The sequence below is a fragment of the Acromyrmex echinatior genome, chromosome 6, assembly GCF_024713525.1.
Source record: "Acromyrmex echinatior isolate Ae372 chromosome 6, ASM2471352v2, whole genome shotgun sequence".
Lineage (NCBI taxonomy): Eukaryota > Metazoa > Arthropoda > Insecta > Hymenoptera > Formicidae > Acromyrmex > Acromyrmex echinatior.
In genome coordinates, this window is record NC_141857.1 from 4,941,778 (window position 1) to 4,960,198 (window position 18,421).

General features: G+C 38.0%; 2 protein-coding genes across 4 annotated transcripts in view; one reads left to right on the forward strand and one right to left on the reverse strand.

The window, feature by feature from the left end:
• Positions 1–15,092, forward strand: part of LOC105153985 (facilitated trehalose transporter Tret1-2 homolog) — a 70,554-nt gene extending 55,462 nt beyond the window's left edge. For both annotated transcript variants that reach the window (XM_011069182.2, XM_011069180.2), the window contains 7 exons: positions 5,811–5,912; positions 11,557–11,690; positions 12,811–13,057; positions 13,147–13,431; positions 13,885–14,137; positions 14,313–14,653; positions 14,955–15,092. In XM_011069182.2, coding sequence (XP_011067484.1) covers positions 5,811–5,912; positions 11,557–11,690; positions 12,811–13,057; positions 13,147–13,431; positions 13,885–14,137; positions 14,313–14,653; positions 14,955–15,092 — 1,500 coding nt within the window. The remainder of the gene's footprint in view (positions 1–5,810; positions 5,913–11,556; positions 11,691–12,810; positions 13,058–13,146; positions 13,432–13,884; positions 14,138–14,312; positions 14,654–14,954) is intronic.
• LOC105153987 (Mediator complex subunit 20) overlaps positions 1–18,421 on the reverse strand; it is a 94,654-nt gene that overhangs the window by 72,285 nt on the left and 3,948 nt on the right. The window lies entirely within an intron of this gene.

Sequence of the window (18,421 nt, forward strand, 5' to 3'; positions counted from 1 at the left end):
AGAACTCTCGTTAAATTGCAGAAGTGTAGTTTTTAATTCCGAATGTAAAGCCATGATTAAAATTTGTTTTCTAGAATGTTTTTTACAACGTCAGGAAGTATCCTCGAATGCGGGATGTTAAATGTTTTTAAAAGGTGGAATCCTTTTGAGGCTTTCTTTCATGTCATCCGGCTGCGACGAATGAAAGGGTCTCTCGCTTAGCAAAATTCCAGCAATTAAGTGTATTACGCGCATTTTATTTCAACGGATACACGCCTTTCGCGAGCAGTCACGAGTTTTACATGAAGAGCGGCGACCCGCGCGGAGCAACGAATGATATCTCCGGTGTTCATTCCGCCGCCTTGTGTTTTTGTACAAGGCAGGAACGCTTACGTTAATGAAAACCGTCCGTAGAAGATCCCCTCGTAAAAGCTAGTAACGAACGCTAAAGCAAAAAGCGTTGAAATTAAAAGCTGCGACCTCTCGATTCTTGACATTTGCCGTGCCACTGGATGCATTCATTAAAATATTTCCGCTTTAATTAGGACTAGATTTTTTTTATATTAAATTATTCGTTAAAATAAGCAAGTAAGATTATTCCATTACAAGATTCCATTAAAATTCGATATACGGATCAATTTAGCGAAAAAGATGGTAATGATACTTTATTTATACAAAGTAATATTTTTCGCAATAAAATTATTTATAGGTTTCATGGTGCTTATCTGTAGCATCAGATTATTAAGATCTGCCTATGAGCATCAATATTCATCATTAAATTGCTTGATTAAAAAAATTTAATTTGTAATATTACTACTCTAGTTCTATTAGAATTGCGTTTGAAGAACTAAAATTAAATTCGGCGCTCAGTTCCAGAATTAGATATGTAGTGTATAAATTCACACCGAATTATTTAAGCACTAAAGTTTCAACTTGACAGTTTAGACCCTTTATTTTCTATTTGTTGTGTACTCGCATTAATTAAAAGACACTTTTGTTTAATATTATTTATACTCTCTTCTTTTTCGCTTCGCGAAAGAGATACGTGAGCGGAACGAGAAATGACAGTAGAGAATAGCGTGCGTTGCGCAATTCCATTATAATTTGCCGTAATTGTCGCACGTGAATTAGTGCAATTACGAGCGGTGTACGGACCTGAGTATCGTAGATGTCTCGGTAAGAAATGTCGGAACACGCGGATCGATACTGCACGAGAGCGTATAAAACCTTTTGTCCCACACTAATACGAGCGACATGTAATATGTTCTCATAAACGTCACGTGTGGATTAATCACGTCTCTATTTGATGTTTACATTGCAAGTGATATACGTCGAGTAAGTACAGTCGCTCACTATCTCATGATTCGTCGCGTGTATGGCAATTACGGAGACGCTGGGCTTATCTTTCATTAAAAATCGTCCCCTACAGAGAGTTTAATCTCCAATTATTAAATTGCCAAGTTGGAAATTAATTACTTCAAGTTGGTTACTTCAAGAAAGACCCAGCTACTTTGGCGCAAGAGGAGAATATCGCGGGCGGAATTAAAAAGATCCCCACCTTAGGTACTTGGGTTTATATATCGTTATACACCACAGTGTGCACTTAAGCCCGTATATCGCGTTATTATTCCGCTGCTCGTCCTCGGCGCAGTGATAAAATTCTAATAGCGCGATTATATATACGTAGCCCGATTCTGTATGTATTTCCTCTCGCCGGCGGAGATCGTCCTACACAAGCGGCCTTCCTCATTTATTTCTCGTTGGTCGGAACATGGAGCTTCTCACCTTATCGCAAAAATCAGTAATTAAGTTACGTTTCTCCCGGTACCCTCGAAGAACGAACGCGCGATGGAAACGATTTCGAAACGGCAGCGGCCAACCCCTTTTTAGCTCGCGGCATAGCTGTTCTTCGTGGCGAGAGCGCGCGGCATCTCTTATTAAATCTCGGCGCGAAATTATTATTAAGCGTGCACTATCCGTAGGATCCGCCGAGTACGATCCTTCGAGGCGCACGTTGCACAGATTTATTCGCGACTACAAACGTTCTAGGCTATACGTCCTTCGCGAAGTTTCACCGCGCGAGATTTATTAATTTCCGGATTATCCCGCCCGCGATTTCCGTCGTACAAATGCGATTTCAATTAATCAATAACGAATACAATTTCCTTCGAGGCCGAGGTAAATGCGATCGGTATTGAATTATAAATTCAGAGACGCAAGCAGCAGGACGAACGTTTTCGTCCAGGCGTAGCTTTTACCGCTTCGCGCTTTTTCGCGCTCGCCGTTCAATTATAGCCGCGCAGCGATATAGCTATGCAAAAAGGCCCGTTTTACTCTCGTTATCTTTGGTCCTGCATTTACAAAGAAAAAGAGCGGTCAAAGCGAAATTTATAGTACGAAGCGTTTTAACGACGTTTTTACGCCGCTCCGCTTTGGAAAGATAAATTGCGGAGCCGGCGCTCGCGACTCGTGCCCGTTTTTATCGATATTCCGATATTCCATGGAATATTGTATTACCATTTCAAAACGTAACAACGAAAATGTGATATAAACTGTCATTATTGTTGTGTGAAATTATTGTTCGTACAAAGAAAATCTCACGTTTCACATTTCGTTGGGCGCGCGATAATCATTTTTACACGAGTTTTCACGAGAGAGTACTTTCCATATATATACGAAAGAAAGCGTCAGCCATCCTTCCATCCTTTCATTCTTATTCCCGTTCCCTCCTGCGATAGGATTTTTCACGGCGATACGAATGGGACGGAAGTTAGTGTTACATACCGCACAGTTCGCGAACTATCTGCAAACTCTATTCCGACGTGATCGTCCTCACGTGGAATTCCCTAGCGTATCTCGAGATATTGATTTTGCGACACGATTTGCCGGAGGATGCCCACAGCGCTGCACACTCCGGGAAATAAATCCGCGAATGGAATCTAGGTGGAGGAAACATGAGAAATCGCATTTGCTAGATTCTATGAGACTTATCTGCCATCTTGTCGATTATTGAAAATCGGCTAACTCATTCGTCACGCTGGTGATGCCATGCCCAAGGAGAGAAGCGATAAAAAAGGAAGGGAGGGCAAAGTGAAATAGACTAATCGGAGATTCGATGACGGGGGATAAAAAAAAACCGCAAATTCCGTGGAATCTCAACTCGCATGAATAATCATCAAGAGACTCGCATTAAGTGGGAAACATTCCCATCGTTCGCCATCGCCTTATGCTTCCTTATTGATTTTCGCTGATGTACTCTGCTATTAGCTCGTACCGTCGCTTCATGCTAACTAAAACGATTATACGCTCGTCAGAGGATATTTGAAACATTTTCGCACTTTATAAAGATGTCAACATTACTAGACAAAATTTCTAGTTTATGCAAAGTATAATTTTTTTCTTAAATAAAAAAAAGAATCTTAAATTTGCGTCTCTCAGAGGATATTTGAAACTTGCTCGTCAGAGGATATTTGAAACATTTTCGCACTTTATAAAGATGTCAACATTACTAGACAAAATTTCTAGTTTATGCAAAGTCTAATTTTTTTCTTAAATAAAAAAAAAGAATCTTAAATTTGCGTCTCTCAATTGTATTGAAACAAATGTGATAAAAAAAAAAAAAAAAAAAAAAAACATTCAAAGAATGTCATTTTGATGTATCAGAATTTTTTTTCAATACAACTGAGGCAAGTTTTAAGATCTTTTTATTTTTTATCTCACCAAAATGCCATTCCTCTCGAGTGCTTTTGTTAGTTTAAACATCAGAATATTTTTTCAGTGTATAATTAAAGCACATGAGTTTCAAGATTTTTTTCTTGCTTAAGAAAAGTTAAACTTTCCACAGAAATTCTGTTTACCAGATATAACCAGAAACCCTGTTTGGTCTCAACAAAAAATACATTCTTGTTAAATTCTTTTGTTGATTTAACATTTTTCTCGGTGTATCAATAAGAATATTTTCTTTGTCAAGCATTAGATTTTTTATAAATACATGCGTTTTAAATCTCATGTAACAATACTCGTGCGAGCGTTAGTTGAATAGGCGTGCAATATTTTGTTAGACAGAACCAGTTCATCGTAAATCACGAAAGGCGTGAACGGAACGACTTTCGGTATAACTCATGCGATTGTGCAATATCGAAAAGTCCTCAAGTGTCATTGGATATCTGATGTCGTCTTAAATACACACGCCGTTGCGAGCGTTGAGTTGCAAGCAATGACAACCTAACTCGAAGTCTAAACTACCGAAGGAATCAGATCCCGCCGTCAGGTGTGCATAAATAAACAATGAGAAGGATACGCCTTCGGGAGATCCGCCTAAGAGATCCATTCTTAATGAAGAAAATACTTGACAATGATTTAGATACCGTCATTTTACGGCGGCCTGATCTAACGACTACTTACTGACGCCTGACTCTATATTTTATGTCTCAAGGTTACTCGAGCGTATTACAGCAGCCGTCGCGTACGCAAGTGTAATATATTCATAGCCTGTAATGAGACTATAATTAAGCTGTACCATGGAATTATATAATTAAATTTAATGAGTGATTTAATTTATCAGCGTTCGTGCATATTGATTAATCATCGTAATCTGCAAAAAGATTGTAAAAGATGTAAGAGAAAGACTTAACGCAGAGCATCTCGCTCGACTTTAATGAAAACGGAGAAATTTTAGGGTGAGCTTTTTAAAAGAAGTGAAAGCTTCGGGAGTTCTCTAAAGGAAATTCGCCGGTATTAAGGTCGACGTCCATATTGATGAAAGTCCTCGAACAATAACGACCGTCGATCGTTAAATCCGTACGAGCGTAATAAAGCGACCGTCTCTGATACGCATAAATCCGGATTATCGCGCGTTTACTCCCACGTCTTCGCCAAACGATCAATGCATAAAATGTGGGTAATAATTTTAGCCACTAAAATACAACATATCTAAATAACTTGCACTTCCGTGTATTTAATGGGCTCTAAGCCATAGATATCTTTTCGTTATTCGATTCAATGAGCTTGACACGATAACCAAGATGACAGCTTTAACAGAAGCAACATCTCTTAAGCTTAAGCCACTCGGCTATTGCCTAAATGACTTGTGTTTGAGTTGGTAAGATAATACAAATGATTGACGGTCCACTCCCGTCCCCAAAGGGCAGTTAATGTGATCAGCAGACTGGAAGAGAAAGGGCGGGAAAGCGTGCTATCAGCAAAAAGAAAGTTTCGTGATGAAAATATTAGTCATATACTTTCTCATCAAAGTGATTTAGAAAGATTCTTGGAATAACTCTCTTTCTCCGAAGAGAAAGAGAATTATTTCAAGAGTCTTTTGATTCTAGGAGTTTTAAAAAGAATTTAAAATGAAATATGCGTATAAACATAGTACGATTGGAAAATAACTGGAAATACGCGAGTCAAAATTAAAGTAAATAGGCTCGTACGATTGCAGCACAATTTAACAGTATCGTGGCTTATTTCGAGCTTTTTAAATAATCTATTGACTGAAGAACTTTTTTCTTCTCATCTTAATATTTCGAAATAACACACTATACTGATTTATCAGAACTAGACACATCGCCACTGTTATAATAAGTATTATTTGAATAATTATTCGTTAAGGAGATTATGATATTATTCTTATCACTAAAGAAGGCTTTGTAAGTCAAAACGTTTGTATATTGAATTAATTGTATTCTTATCTATTTAAATATATTATTTCTAAGTCACCTGTTTAAAAATCTCGAAATAACGATACTGTTAAATTGCAAAATAAAAAAAAACCAATTCGATGGCTGCCTTAGTTATCTGTGATATTGATTGCCATTTGCATTTTGTTGCAGGTAACAACGATACCCGACGAGGGCGAGGACAATTTTAAAATGCCCAGAGCTTCCGTGGTACACATGACGTCGACGGCAACGAGGCCGCATCACATGTCACAAGTATATATCATTAATAAATACTGTCATTAGTTCGTTAAGTTTAATAATAAACGATTAGTTAATCAGCTAATAATAGAGGATCATCTTTACATCTTTAAATAAGATGGCTATTGTATAGCATGTACTTATATTTTAGAAATTTGTTAATGAGACATACAAAAATGGAAAACACAGAAAGAACGGTTTTACTGGAGTATCTAAAAAAATTGGACATTTGTTAAACCTTCAAAATAATTATTTGGAACATTTAAGCATGATAATTTTGCAAAAAATTTTGACATTCTACCACACTGAAAGAAATGATTTTGTTATAAGAACAAATCAAGGGAAAGCAAATGTGACATTTGTTAAAAAAACGATCGATTTGTTACGATTGTAAATTAATTCGTCTATGAAACAAATAATCAATAGCTAGCAAATAAGAAGCTCATATATATATAAAAGTCGTAGACGGTTGCAAGGTCTCAAATCGTAAGAAATTAACCAATTCTAGTTAAGTATTTTTCCTTATATTAGACTGTGCTTGGTCGGTTTCCTACGACTTAAGATTCCACGATCATCTACGAATTCTATGTAAACGAGCCTAAAGTTTATCCAAAAAATAGGTTAGATTCTATATAATTTGTTTCTGTTACTAATAATATTGGTTGATATAGCAGACTAGCAGTAATCACAACAAAATTTGTTGTCACATATTTACCGATCACCGGTTAAAAGTACCGGTGGCTTGTTAAATTAAGAAAATCCTTTCTCTCAGTGCATCATCAATTTAAATATTCTATTATTTTATTGGTCCAACAAAATTGTTTTCAAAATTGTATCTAACTGAATGTTTAGATGCTTTAGCAAAATCGTTCTTTTCGTATAAAGCAGCGTCTACAATGAGATTTTAAGGGATGAAACTTAAGTTTCAAGCCTCAGACTATCTTAATTGACCAATCATAGTCGAATGTGAGGAGAATATTTGATTATTTGGTTAATTTCTTACGACTTAAGGCTTAAAGCTTAAAATTTCATTTTAGACGCCGCTTAAAAATGGTAACTAAAGAACAGTTCGTCGAAAGTGCTTTAGTGTGACTTTAGTGTGTCTTTCCCACGATACCTAACTATACTGAATTTACAACGATCATAAGTATATATATATATATATATATTCAGCGAACGCGTAATGTCCTTCAACAATTTATATTTCTCCGCCATCGGTAGAACGCGGTTCTTAAATAATCAAGCGAGATAGTGAGACGAATCTTTTTATCTGTGGTTGGCAAGGGGCCATATTGATATGCAAACACCGAAGACGGCACCGAGCGTAATTGAGTGGTCCGGTTTAAAATGGATATCGTGTACACGGAGGCCTTTCGGGAGGGCAGGAGAAGACCGCCATCGTACACCCACATATACCGAGTTGCACACTTAACACAGCATCCGACCGACCATCCTCATAATCGTATAAGCGGGAAGACGACTTTTAAAGCTCGTTTTTCCTCTCCCTTTCTCTCTAGCCTTTACCCCTCGACTAATAGTTTTAAGCTAATGGCTCCCTCGGTTAACTTCGATCCGACACTCTGACGCACATCCCCGCGCTTGTGGAACTGCTCCGAGTATTTCGCACGGCTTGATGCAAACGAGCTTTTAACGTCGTGTCCGAGAATGAGAAAGGAATAGCAGAAGGAGGAAGAGAAGTGTAAAAGAAGGGTGAAAGAACGCCCAAAAATAATATCGCCAGAAGCGTTTCCGAACGCAAATTTCTTACGTTCGAAAGAAAAATACGCTCTCGCGTGAGAATATGTGTTTTTTTTAGCTCGTTAAAAACTGTTCGCCATTACTGCGATATTGCGAATATGCGGCGGATCGCGCAGATAAACGCGCCTCGTATATTCTTAACGCATCTCGTAAACCGTAATTAATATACCAAATTCTCCACCGTCGCTCTAAGAAACGGGAAACATATCGGCGCTCGTTACCGTGCCCAACGTTTTCCTGAATGCGCTATTCATCGCGTGGCTCGATAATTAGTCGAAGAAAGCGATTCAGGCGAGCGCGCTCGTAAACTCGTGTTCATTACCGCTGTTGCTGTTCGCGCATATCGTATTATACGAATAATTAGGATTGATGACGTCCAACTATTTTCCGCGGGGCCTCTGAGAATATTCTCTAAAAAAAGCGGTAGTTGCATAAAAATTATTATAGAGATTAACTCTCCTGGCCTGTTCAAATTTATACTGTGAGAAAAATTTATCTGGTTGAAAACGAATAAACTAAAAAGTTCTAATTGTACCAATCAAAATTTTATTATGACGAACTAAATTTCTAGTAGATTTAACCAGAAAATTCTGAGATTCGTTCAGGTTCAATCAGAATTTTAATTAGTCCAACCAGACATTTTCCTCACAATCTGTACTCCATGTAATCATATCGTTTGTGTCAATATAATTAAAAAGCTCTAAAAATAATAAATCTTTATAGAAAAAAGATCATAAATTAATAGACGAAGTCATCAAAGAAAAAGTTTTTTAGTAAAATATTGGTAAAAAATTACATTCTCAATAGATCAAATAGAATAGACTAACAGGATTATAAAAACATCCTGGTGATAACTAATAAATCCAAAAGCTGCGTACAATGCAATTCGCTTTTAACTGCGAGATATGTAAATAGTTTGAATTCTCGCGACACGTCGGCCGAACTTACAGCTCGATGTACTCTATCGTAATTACAAATCTCGAATGGAAAGTGAGAATATAATCGTAAATTTGTCCCTCTTCGAAGTCAAGACTTTATATTCGTATTCCAATCAATCGATAAGGCGCACAAAATTATGTCTCGGATCGCATTATAATTTTCGCCCTCAGTCATTGGGCGTAGATGAAGGAAAGAAAAAGTCTAATTGCAAAGTGGCGCTTGACGTCCCACGCATTATTGTCGACTAGAGAAACAACGGTATCATGAGCCTCTCTGGCGAGACGATAGAAAGGTTACACATGGCGACACGTCTAATCGCGCACTACGACCGTTTACGCTCGCTGCTCCTAATGGCGAGAGAGATAATTGAAAGTGCATGCAAATTTATGTGGGATCGGCGGCGCCGCTTGAAATTCCTTATCGAATATACGCTCGTCGTTCCGCACGTCACGAATATGAGTTACAAGTCATTACGCATTAAAACTGAAAAACGCAACCGTTTTTCACAGAACACTACTATTGTAGCTTCTTAATCAACGTGTTTAATTAATTGGTCACATAACAATCTTGGCCGCTTACAAGATTCACAGAACAGTACAGACACTCGCGAGACGGAAAAATAAATTTTGCTTATAGCGGAAAAACAAATTTTGCTTTTCGAAGCAAAAAAAAAAACAATCAAACGTAAGCTCACATTCAAGAAACATGAAACAGTAATCGAAGTGGATCCGCGCTCGATTATCACGATTTCATTCAATGTCATTTAAGCACAATTAATATATATCCTATCAAAAACTTAAAACGGAACTATCGGCAATTTCGTTGTTCGTATTACACTATAAATTATTGTCGATATCGATATGACTCGTATTAAACTTTTACTTATCGCAATGTTGACGTTATAAATTATAAACGCCAATATTGCGATGAGCAAAAGTTTAATACAAAATAAGTATCGACGAATTTTTATAATGATTATTGTGGATAACGTGGATTTATGGATCGATGTGAGCGCGTTGTATTTTGTGGTGCAAGATAAATGATACTAAGTTGTCTAACAAACGCTATCGCTTGCAAGACTTATAGTGGAAGTCGAAGCAAAAAAAAATAATAAAACATCAAGCTTATATTCAAGAAATATGAAACACACAGTAATCAAAGTGAATCCATGATCGATATGATTACGAATTCACTCAACACCATGTAGGTACAATTAATATATATATATATCCTAACAAAAACTTAAAACCGAACTATCGGCAATTTCGTTGTTCGTATTACACTATAAATTACTGTCGATATCGATATAACTCGTATTAAACTTTTACTTATCGCAATGTTGACGTTATAAATTATAAACGCTAATATTGCGATGAGCAAAAGTTTAATACAAAATATTGATGAATATTTATAATGATTATTGTGGATAAGATGGATTTATGAATCAATGTGAGCGCGTTGTATTTTATGCAAGATACTAAGTTATTTAACAATAAACAAATAGATTAGCTAATAACACGAATTAAAAAACTAAAGTCGTTCAAGTTATGAAAAGAAAGTTATCTCGAGCAAAAATTTGTAGTATGCAAAATCGAGAATATCATACATTACAGAATATATTTAATATTAAAAAATCGAGAACGACGAATATCTTCTGACTTACCGCAATGCATTCTCATACTAGCATAACAAATAGAAATTACATAATATTTTAATTTTATACTTGCATGAATTTAATACCGTCATTTTCTCATAATAGTTTTCTGCAGTCGTTTGACCTATTTCTAAAAAGATGGGAATCGGAATACCAATAAGACAAATAATGTCGCATTCAGATTAGAAGATCCGTGCATCGCAAAAAGTGCATGTACCGCATAAAGATACGTTTACTGAACACAAAGAAATAGACACGTAGGAACATAGACTTCGCGCAGATATCTTATGTCATCATTCGCCGTAAGATCGTGGATGCTGAGCGTGCATGCGGTGACAAAGATAACACTGGAAGGTCTTACATTGAGATTTAAATTTTAATGAGTCAATGAAAAGAATCACGAATTTATACCCGTAGAAAAAAAAACAACATCGCCATTAGATATTTTCATCACCATAAAATCATTATAAAATACTGAATCTCATACTTGCACATTTTCTTCGCGCGAGTTCATTCCTCGCAAAATTATATATCGTTGTTTGGAAAAGCGATATACGCGCCCATAGTTTCATATAAAGAGGAACTTACATGCGTCGCGCGAAGGATGCGTATTATAGGCGTCGACATATATGGATACGCGGTACTTTGAAATTGAATCTGTATATGTGCAGATGTATACATATGCATGCACATAAATGCGGGGCCACGCGAAATGTTTAGTATTCCTCGTGAGGGTCCAAGCCCAGCTTTCAATTTGCGGCTAGCAATTTGTTCGCCAGTTGCACCCCCGTGTAGCACAAATACGCGATGCATTCTGGATGTATGTATGCATCGTAGCAAAGCATCATAGTGCGCAATGGACGGATTTATATCTAACGTTACGGTTTCAACGCTGTTCAGAGTGCTTCTCGATTAGGGGACGTTACAAGATGGAGATTCGATAAAAGAGAACTCTATGTTTCTATATCGATGGATTTTCGATAACATGGATATAGCAAATTGAATGCTTTTAAATTGAAAACGTGCGCGCAATGCAGAAATATTTCACGAGGTGAACGTAGAACGCATTGTGGAAGTAACGACTCCTTTCAACGTCGCCGGACTCTGTGATATAGAGCGGTACGCGTCACACAAAGAACGCGGTAAAAGGAATACACAGGCGTAAATTTCAGTCACTTGCCAACGTAAAATAAACGAAGTTGACGTTCGCACCGCTGTGTTATACCGCGTTCCTGCATAAATTCTTTCGCGTCAACGTAAAAAGACCATTTCACGCGTGAGTTCATTAGAGCCTGTTTATCTTGATAGGTACTGGCGACCCTGGCACTATCTATGGGAACTCTCTCCTCCGGTTTGGCCAAGGGTTACACCTCGCCCGCGTTAGACTCCATATTGGATAATCAACCGCCCCATCTTTATCAATCACCCAACAATGACACGTGGTAAGAATTCGAATGTTTAATAACTAGATTATATAGGTCTGTTTTCTATAAATAATAATAAGACTCTTAATATAAAAACAATAATAATAAATCAAGATATTAAGGATATGTAAGATTCAAAAGTTGGTGCGCTTCTATTTTCTATAATTAAACTAGTGTATACTTTTGGAATTTAAAGTGGAATAGTATATGTTTGATTATTTAACAAAAGCCAAAAGGAGTTCAAGTACAGTCTAGTGCAGAAATAATAAACAGACCTTATATTAGACGATTCCATGACAATCAAGTTTAAATGGTGTGGTTGAAACATAAACATGTAATCTTTTGGCCCATTTTTTTACATTTATATCATTACTCAATCTGGATTTAAATATGTAATATCTCATAGCTGTTAATATAAACATATTTTTATTTGATTCGCAATAAAAAGAAAAAAGAGCATATTTTATTATTTTCATCATCGTAATAACATTACCAAAACCAATAAAATTACTTGTGTAATTTATCAGTGATAGAGAGCACCGTAAATTTTACAAATAATTTGATCAGTTTTTGTTATTATCACAAATGAAAGTAATGAAGTATGCAGCATCAAATATACTCTTTTTCATCTTCTCTCATTCAATCGAATGAAAAAGATGTTTATGTTAAGATTATACGTTTATGATTTAGCGCCATTTAAACTTGATCTTAGGAACTCTTATGGAATCATTTAATTGATCTAATGATGCATGTAAGAAATTCACTGTTCCGTGTTACACGAACAAAAGTTTCGTCTTGTTAAATAATATCGGATTTCAATCCGAAACGTCGACATGGACAATTATATCCACGCGGTGGCTTATTCGAGCATCACGTTCCTGGTTGCTAATTCCGGGATGCGTTTACTGCGACGACAACATGCAAACTCTACTGGGAAGTAGAGCTGTTCACAAATAATACTCGACAACTGAGACACGGCTGCCAAGAGAGATTACGTTTGCACCTGACGTCTACTTTGGCATTCTGAGAACAATACCCAATACATCGAGAGGGTCTCCTGGACGCGTCTGAATTACGCCAAGAGTTCAGACAATATAATGCCGCGCGATTTTAATCACATTTACGCTTTCTTGTGTAGGTTGGCTTTTTCGGTTACGCAACAGGAAGCTTCGTGGGTTGCATCGCTGTCCATGCTGGGCGCATGGTTCGGTGCCATGATCGGTGACTGGATAATGCGGAGAGGTCGTCGTTTGGCCTTACGCATGACATCCTTGCCTCTGGCAGGAGCCTGGGTCTTAACGGGCGTCGCACCGTGCGTGGAGTTGGTGTACGTCACGAGTTTCATCGGCGGGCTTTGCTGTTCAGTCATCACCATGGTGGCGCAGGTAAAAAAAAAAAAAGAGATTCGATTCGATTGATTTAAAAATTAAATCTTAGTCGACGCATGAGCAAATTCTTTTGGTACTTTTGACAGGTGTACATATCGGAAATCTCGATGCCGGGTATTCGCGGATGTTTGTCAGCGATGTTGAAGGTGCTCGGTCACGTTGGTGTCTTGCTGTCGTACATAGCCGGCACATATCTGAATTGGCGGCAAAGCGCACTACTAGTGGCCGTCGCGCCGTCAATGCTCTTTTTGGGGACCCTCTTTATACCCGAGACACCATCGTATCTCGTACTAAACGGCAAAGATGACGAGGCTGCCAACAGTTTGCAGTGGCTGCGCGGAGAACACGTTGATATAAGACACGAATTGCAGGTAATTTTCAAAGTTTATGAAAAATGAATAACTTCAAATCATTGTTTAATCCATAATATCAAATTACACGGCTTAAATTGCTTTTAATCATCTCTATAGGTCACTGCTTTTACTCAATATATCGTTAATTTAATTAAAACAATGAAGTTAAATGATTTAACCCAAGAAAATTAAATTCAACTCAAATGTATTAAGCTCGACTCTTATTACTAATTTATTATTTACCCAGTGAATACGTTAATATAAATGTTGTTTATTTCGAAACTGAAGATTGATTTACATTTTTGAAAGTCATTTACAAAAATAGCAAAAGGGATTGAGTTACCATTACTCCTTTGATAAACTGACAGTAAATAGAGCGGCTGTCTTCTCATATATCTTTCGACGCAAATCAGCGAGCGTCAATCGCAAATAATGTTCGATATAAATTTGCAATTAACGATATGCCTTCAGGTCATCAAAACGAATATTCTGGCTTCGAGGGCTAAGCAGTACGAGCTAAGTTTTAAGAACAGCATGTTTACACCGAGACTATATAAACCCATTGCTATCACGTGCGGTCTGATGTTCTTCCAACGATTCTCCGGCGCGAATGCGTTTAATTATTATGCGGTACTTATTTTTCGTCAAACCCTAGGTGGAATGAATCCTCACGGAGCGACCATAGCGATCGGATTTGTACAGCTATTGGCTTCTTTACTGTCAGGTACATTAAATAATTTCAAACAATACTCAGTATATTACTCGATAATACTCAAATAATAACAATAAAATTAAATTCCATAATTAATAAGATTGTGATGTGAATAAAATAAATTATTCTCTTTTTTATTAGATATATCTGCGTTTATCATACTTAATCGAATTCATATCACTCGCAGGATTTTTGATTGATATAGTCGGCAGACTACCGCTTTTGATAGCCAGCACCGTTTTCATGTCATTGGCGCTCGCCGGTTTCGGCAGCTACGCGTATTATGTGTCTCAAACGCAAAATCTTGGCTACGTGGACTCGGCGGTGGTGGGCCAACATGACTGGATACCGCTACTCTGCGTACTCGTGTTTACGACCGCTCTCGCCCTGGGCATATCGCCAATTTCTTGGCTATTGATTGGCGAACTATTTCCGCTGGAGTACCGCGGCCTCGGCTCTAGCATTAGCACGAGCTTTAGCTACTTTTGCGCGTTTTTCGGGATCAAGCTCTTTATGGACTTCCAGCAGGTGAGGAGGTTTTCATTTTCTTTTTAAAATATTAACAAGTTACTACAAGTTACTACAAGTTAGACTTTAAAGACTGAGTTAGAAACTAAGTTCGAGATTCTTCGAAGTAAGATTTTAAATGAAAAAATTCATAACAAGGATGGTTTTCATGGCGTTTTAAGTAACATTATTTTGCTGGAGTAATTTGCCCAGATATAACATTTTATTCATACAACATTATTCTCTACCCAATTAATCAATGACGAACTTCTGTAATCATGCAATTAATAACTTAAGTTGTGAGAACTTCTTCTCTTTTTAGAGTCTCGGTCTACATGGAGCCTTTTGGTTTTATGCCGCCGTGGCGGTCTGCGGACTGTGCTTCGTAGTCTGCTGCGTGCCTGAGACGAAGGGCAAGCAGCTGGACGAGATGAATCCGGATTATGCGCAAGCACGGTAGTATAAGGCCTCGCTGACGGGGGGTCTCTCGAACTTAGAGAAGGCGAACAAGCCTTTACCGGGTGGTGCTTATCCGAACGAGCACGATCCGCGGGATCTCTACCGCAACGATCCGTCAATAGCGACTTCCAGCATCGCGATGCCGTCTGCGCGCGTCGCTCACCGCAAATTGTCGGATTACTGCGGTATCTTCGCCGAGAAGACCAATAGAATCGGTAGAAATGTGGAGAGCTTTATGCAGTCTCGCGGTTTGCTACCGATTCGTCGCTTGGTCGACGAAACACCGCGTCGTGACGCGCTCGGGATTAACGGCGACGTGATCAGGAACGACCCTCCGTCGCGAGTTGATCGAGAAATAAGCGAGAACCGTCGTCGCCAGTACGAGAGTCTTGATTACGAGCGGCCACGGAGGATCGGCGGTCAGAAGAAACGCGTGGCGTACTCCAACAGCACTTATCCCCGGGACCCAATGCGAGCAGACGCGAGTTACGTTCGTCGTTTCAACGCCACGGAGGCACCCCGTCGTGCCAACAGGCGCGAGTACGCAGAAACGGATTACGACGCGACGGACACCTGGAGACGAGACTTGGACCTCGCGAGGGGAGGTCTCTATGTCTCCAAGCCGATTTTAAGAAATGGCATCAATCATAGTGGAGACGAGAGGCTGTATTACTCGACTCTACCGCGGCGCAGCAGAACCATCAACTTTAAGGATCAAGCACGCGACTCCCCGGAGGGAGAACGACGGCGCACGTATCCGAAGAGCCTACAGGATCTAACGGATTTAGAACTCGATGACGTCACGTATCTCCCATCCGCCCGCGATGGGAATGATACTCGAGAGGAGAGACTCGACGACAATTATCGTCGACGTAACAGGTATCGTCGAGAGGAGGGCGAATTACCCTTCGACGATGATTATCTCAAGCTCTGCAGAAGCCTGTCGAGATTAGATAAGTATCCGCGAGGCAGTAGATATGGACCAGGTCAAGTACACTATGAGAGAGAATGCAGAACATTCGGCAAGGATACGGTCGCCTTTATCTACTATAAGACGTGCTATTTATGATCTAAAAAGAAAAGCGATACAAACGAGTGGTCGGGGGTTCTCTCATCGATAGACCGTCCATCGATATCCATGGCTCACGATCTCAAGCAGAAATGCGCATATGGCCGATATTGGTCGTTTCGAATCTTTTGTTCCGGATGCATTTAACGAGCAGAAGTATTTTCTACTCGATAAAATGGCATAGGGTTTTGTGTTGAACTGACAACTACAAAATTTATCAGTAGTGAATCGTATTACAGAAAAAAATCCCTTCAAATTCATATCTTCTTAATGATAACATATCTTTATCAGGATGTAAAGAGGATACTTGCGTGAGGAAAAAAAGATCTGTATAAAAAAACAACCGAGTAACCGAATCACAAATTGCCTTCACGTCTGGCTTTAATAATTAAATCGTTTCTCGACTGATAATGAAATTGTATCATCGAGCTTTAAATAGTAACTTCTTACGTATAGTAACTTCTCTAAAAAAAAAAAAAACATGATATCACTTTTTTTCAGAAATCATCTTACAGAGCTAGATAAGTTTTTTTTTTTTTAAATAAACGACATAAATTTTTATGCTCATTCCACACTAATTATTCAGTATCGTATCTCTTTGAGATGTTTTTGAAGATATAAAGGATAATTATAAAAAATGATCAAAAACGATACCAAATAATATCTAAATAAATACTAGCATCAGATTAGATCTACGTAAAATCGCACCGTGTAAACTATTTTATGCTTATCGTATTATGTCCAACTTTATATTAATTTCCGGAAATACGGTTTTTTTCGGATTGAATTATATTATTTACTAATAAATTTTTAATATTCAAAGCTTATTCAAGTCAAGAGGCAATGCTATCATACCGTACTTTCCAAGAAAGCGCGACAATATTTTACGCGAAAAAATGTGTATACCACAAGTAAACAATTTAACAGAGTCCTTAGAATAGGCTCGATAGACTGCTCGTAGACTGCCAAGCTAGTCTTTCTGTAAAGTAGTCAGTATATGCAATAAGTTGCAATAATTTCTGCAGCTATATTTTCAGCCGTTAATGGTGTTCGAGCACCATTTCTTTCGAGAATATCGCGAATAAACCTCAAGAGAAAAGGTAAAAGACAATTACCAACGCTAAAAACGATGTTTTTACAGCTAATGTGCTGCAGGGACATTCGCGTTATTAAACAAGTTTACGACAATATATAGAGTATACTTTTGCGGACGTAAGCAAAATACTTTTTGCTAACTTCAGAATATCGAGGCCTCGTTGCATAGCACAGGCATCATTGACTTAACTACGACAATATCGATTTGTAGATATATCTACATATGTTTCGTATAAGATGCGTATTGTGTACATTGGTTATTGTATATTATATACATATATCTCTGTCGTATTCGTGGAACTTACGCAATTAGTGACGATACGATGCGATATAGCCGATAAACAAATTCCCGACAATACCACAAATTGCTAATTTCGCGAAGCCGGTAGAGCGAAATTCGGTACTATTAGCTTTATGAAAATATTAATGCATATGTACTACGTGTAACGTTGAAAGCAGCTATACCTAACACTAAATATCTGCGGGATCGAGGGTGAGTTCCTCATCTGTATAACTAATCTTGATTATTTATCTAAGTCTTCTGCTTTCGACGATTTCCTGCATTTCTCAAAAGTGTAGCCATTCGAATGGCGGAGTCGCGATTATAGACGAAAGTCTCCATAATGATGTACGTATTTTATATTTTTATATAGTTTGTAGAATAACGTTGAGAGAGAGAGAGAGAGAGAGAGAGAGAGAGAGAAAGAGAGCGATTCACATGACGAAGTATTTGTTAGAAGTTGATTACACTTTGCGGATCACAGCTTGTATATCTGTGATAATCCATGCGGGAAAAAAATTTCCTTAAAATATCTATCGAAACTATATAATATCAACGAAAAACAAAATGCCGAACGTAATATAACGAATTTGATTTGAGAGACAAATACAATACGAAGAGGAAATTTTTCGTCGCGTGGGTCGCGCAAACAGAAATTATCACATCTGTAATTATCTATCGAACCCGTGAGTCATATCCCTGCCATATCCTATACGTAACGAAGTGTATGAAAGTCGCGGAAGCACATTAAATCCCTGTACTTAAATATTTCCGCGTGTTTCTGTAGACAGTGATCGATCGATACGATGCGGGGGAGAGAAAAATCTGCGTTTGCGCAAAACTATATTGATTCGTAAAAAATACATTCCATTTTTTATATATATAT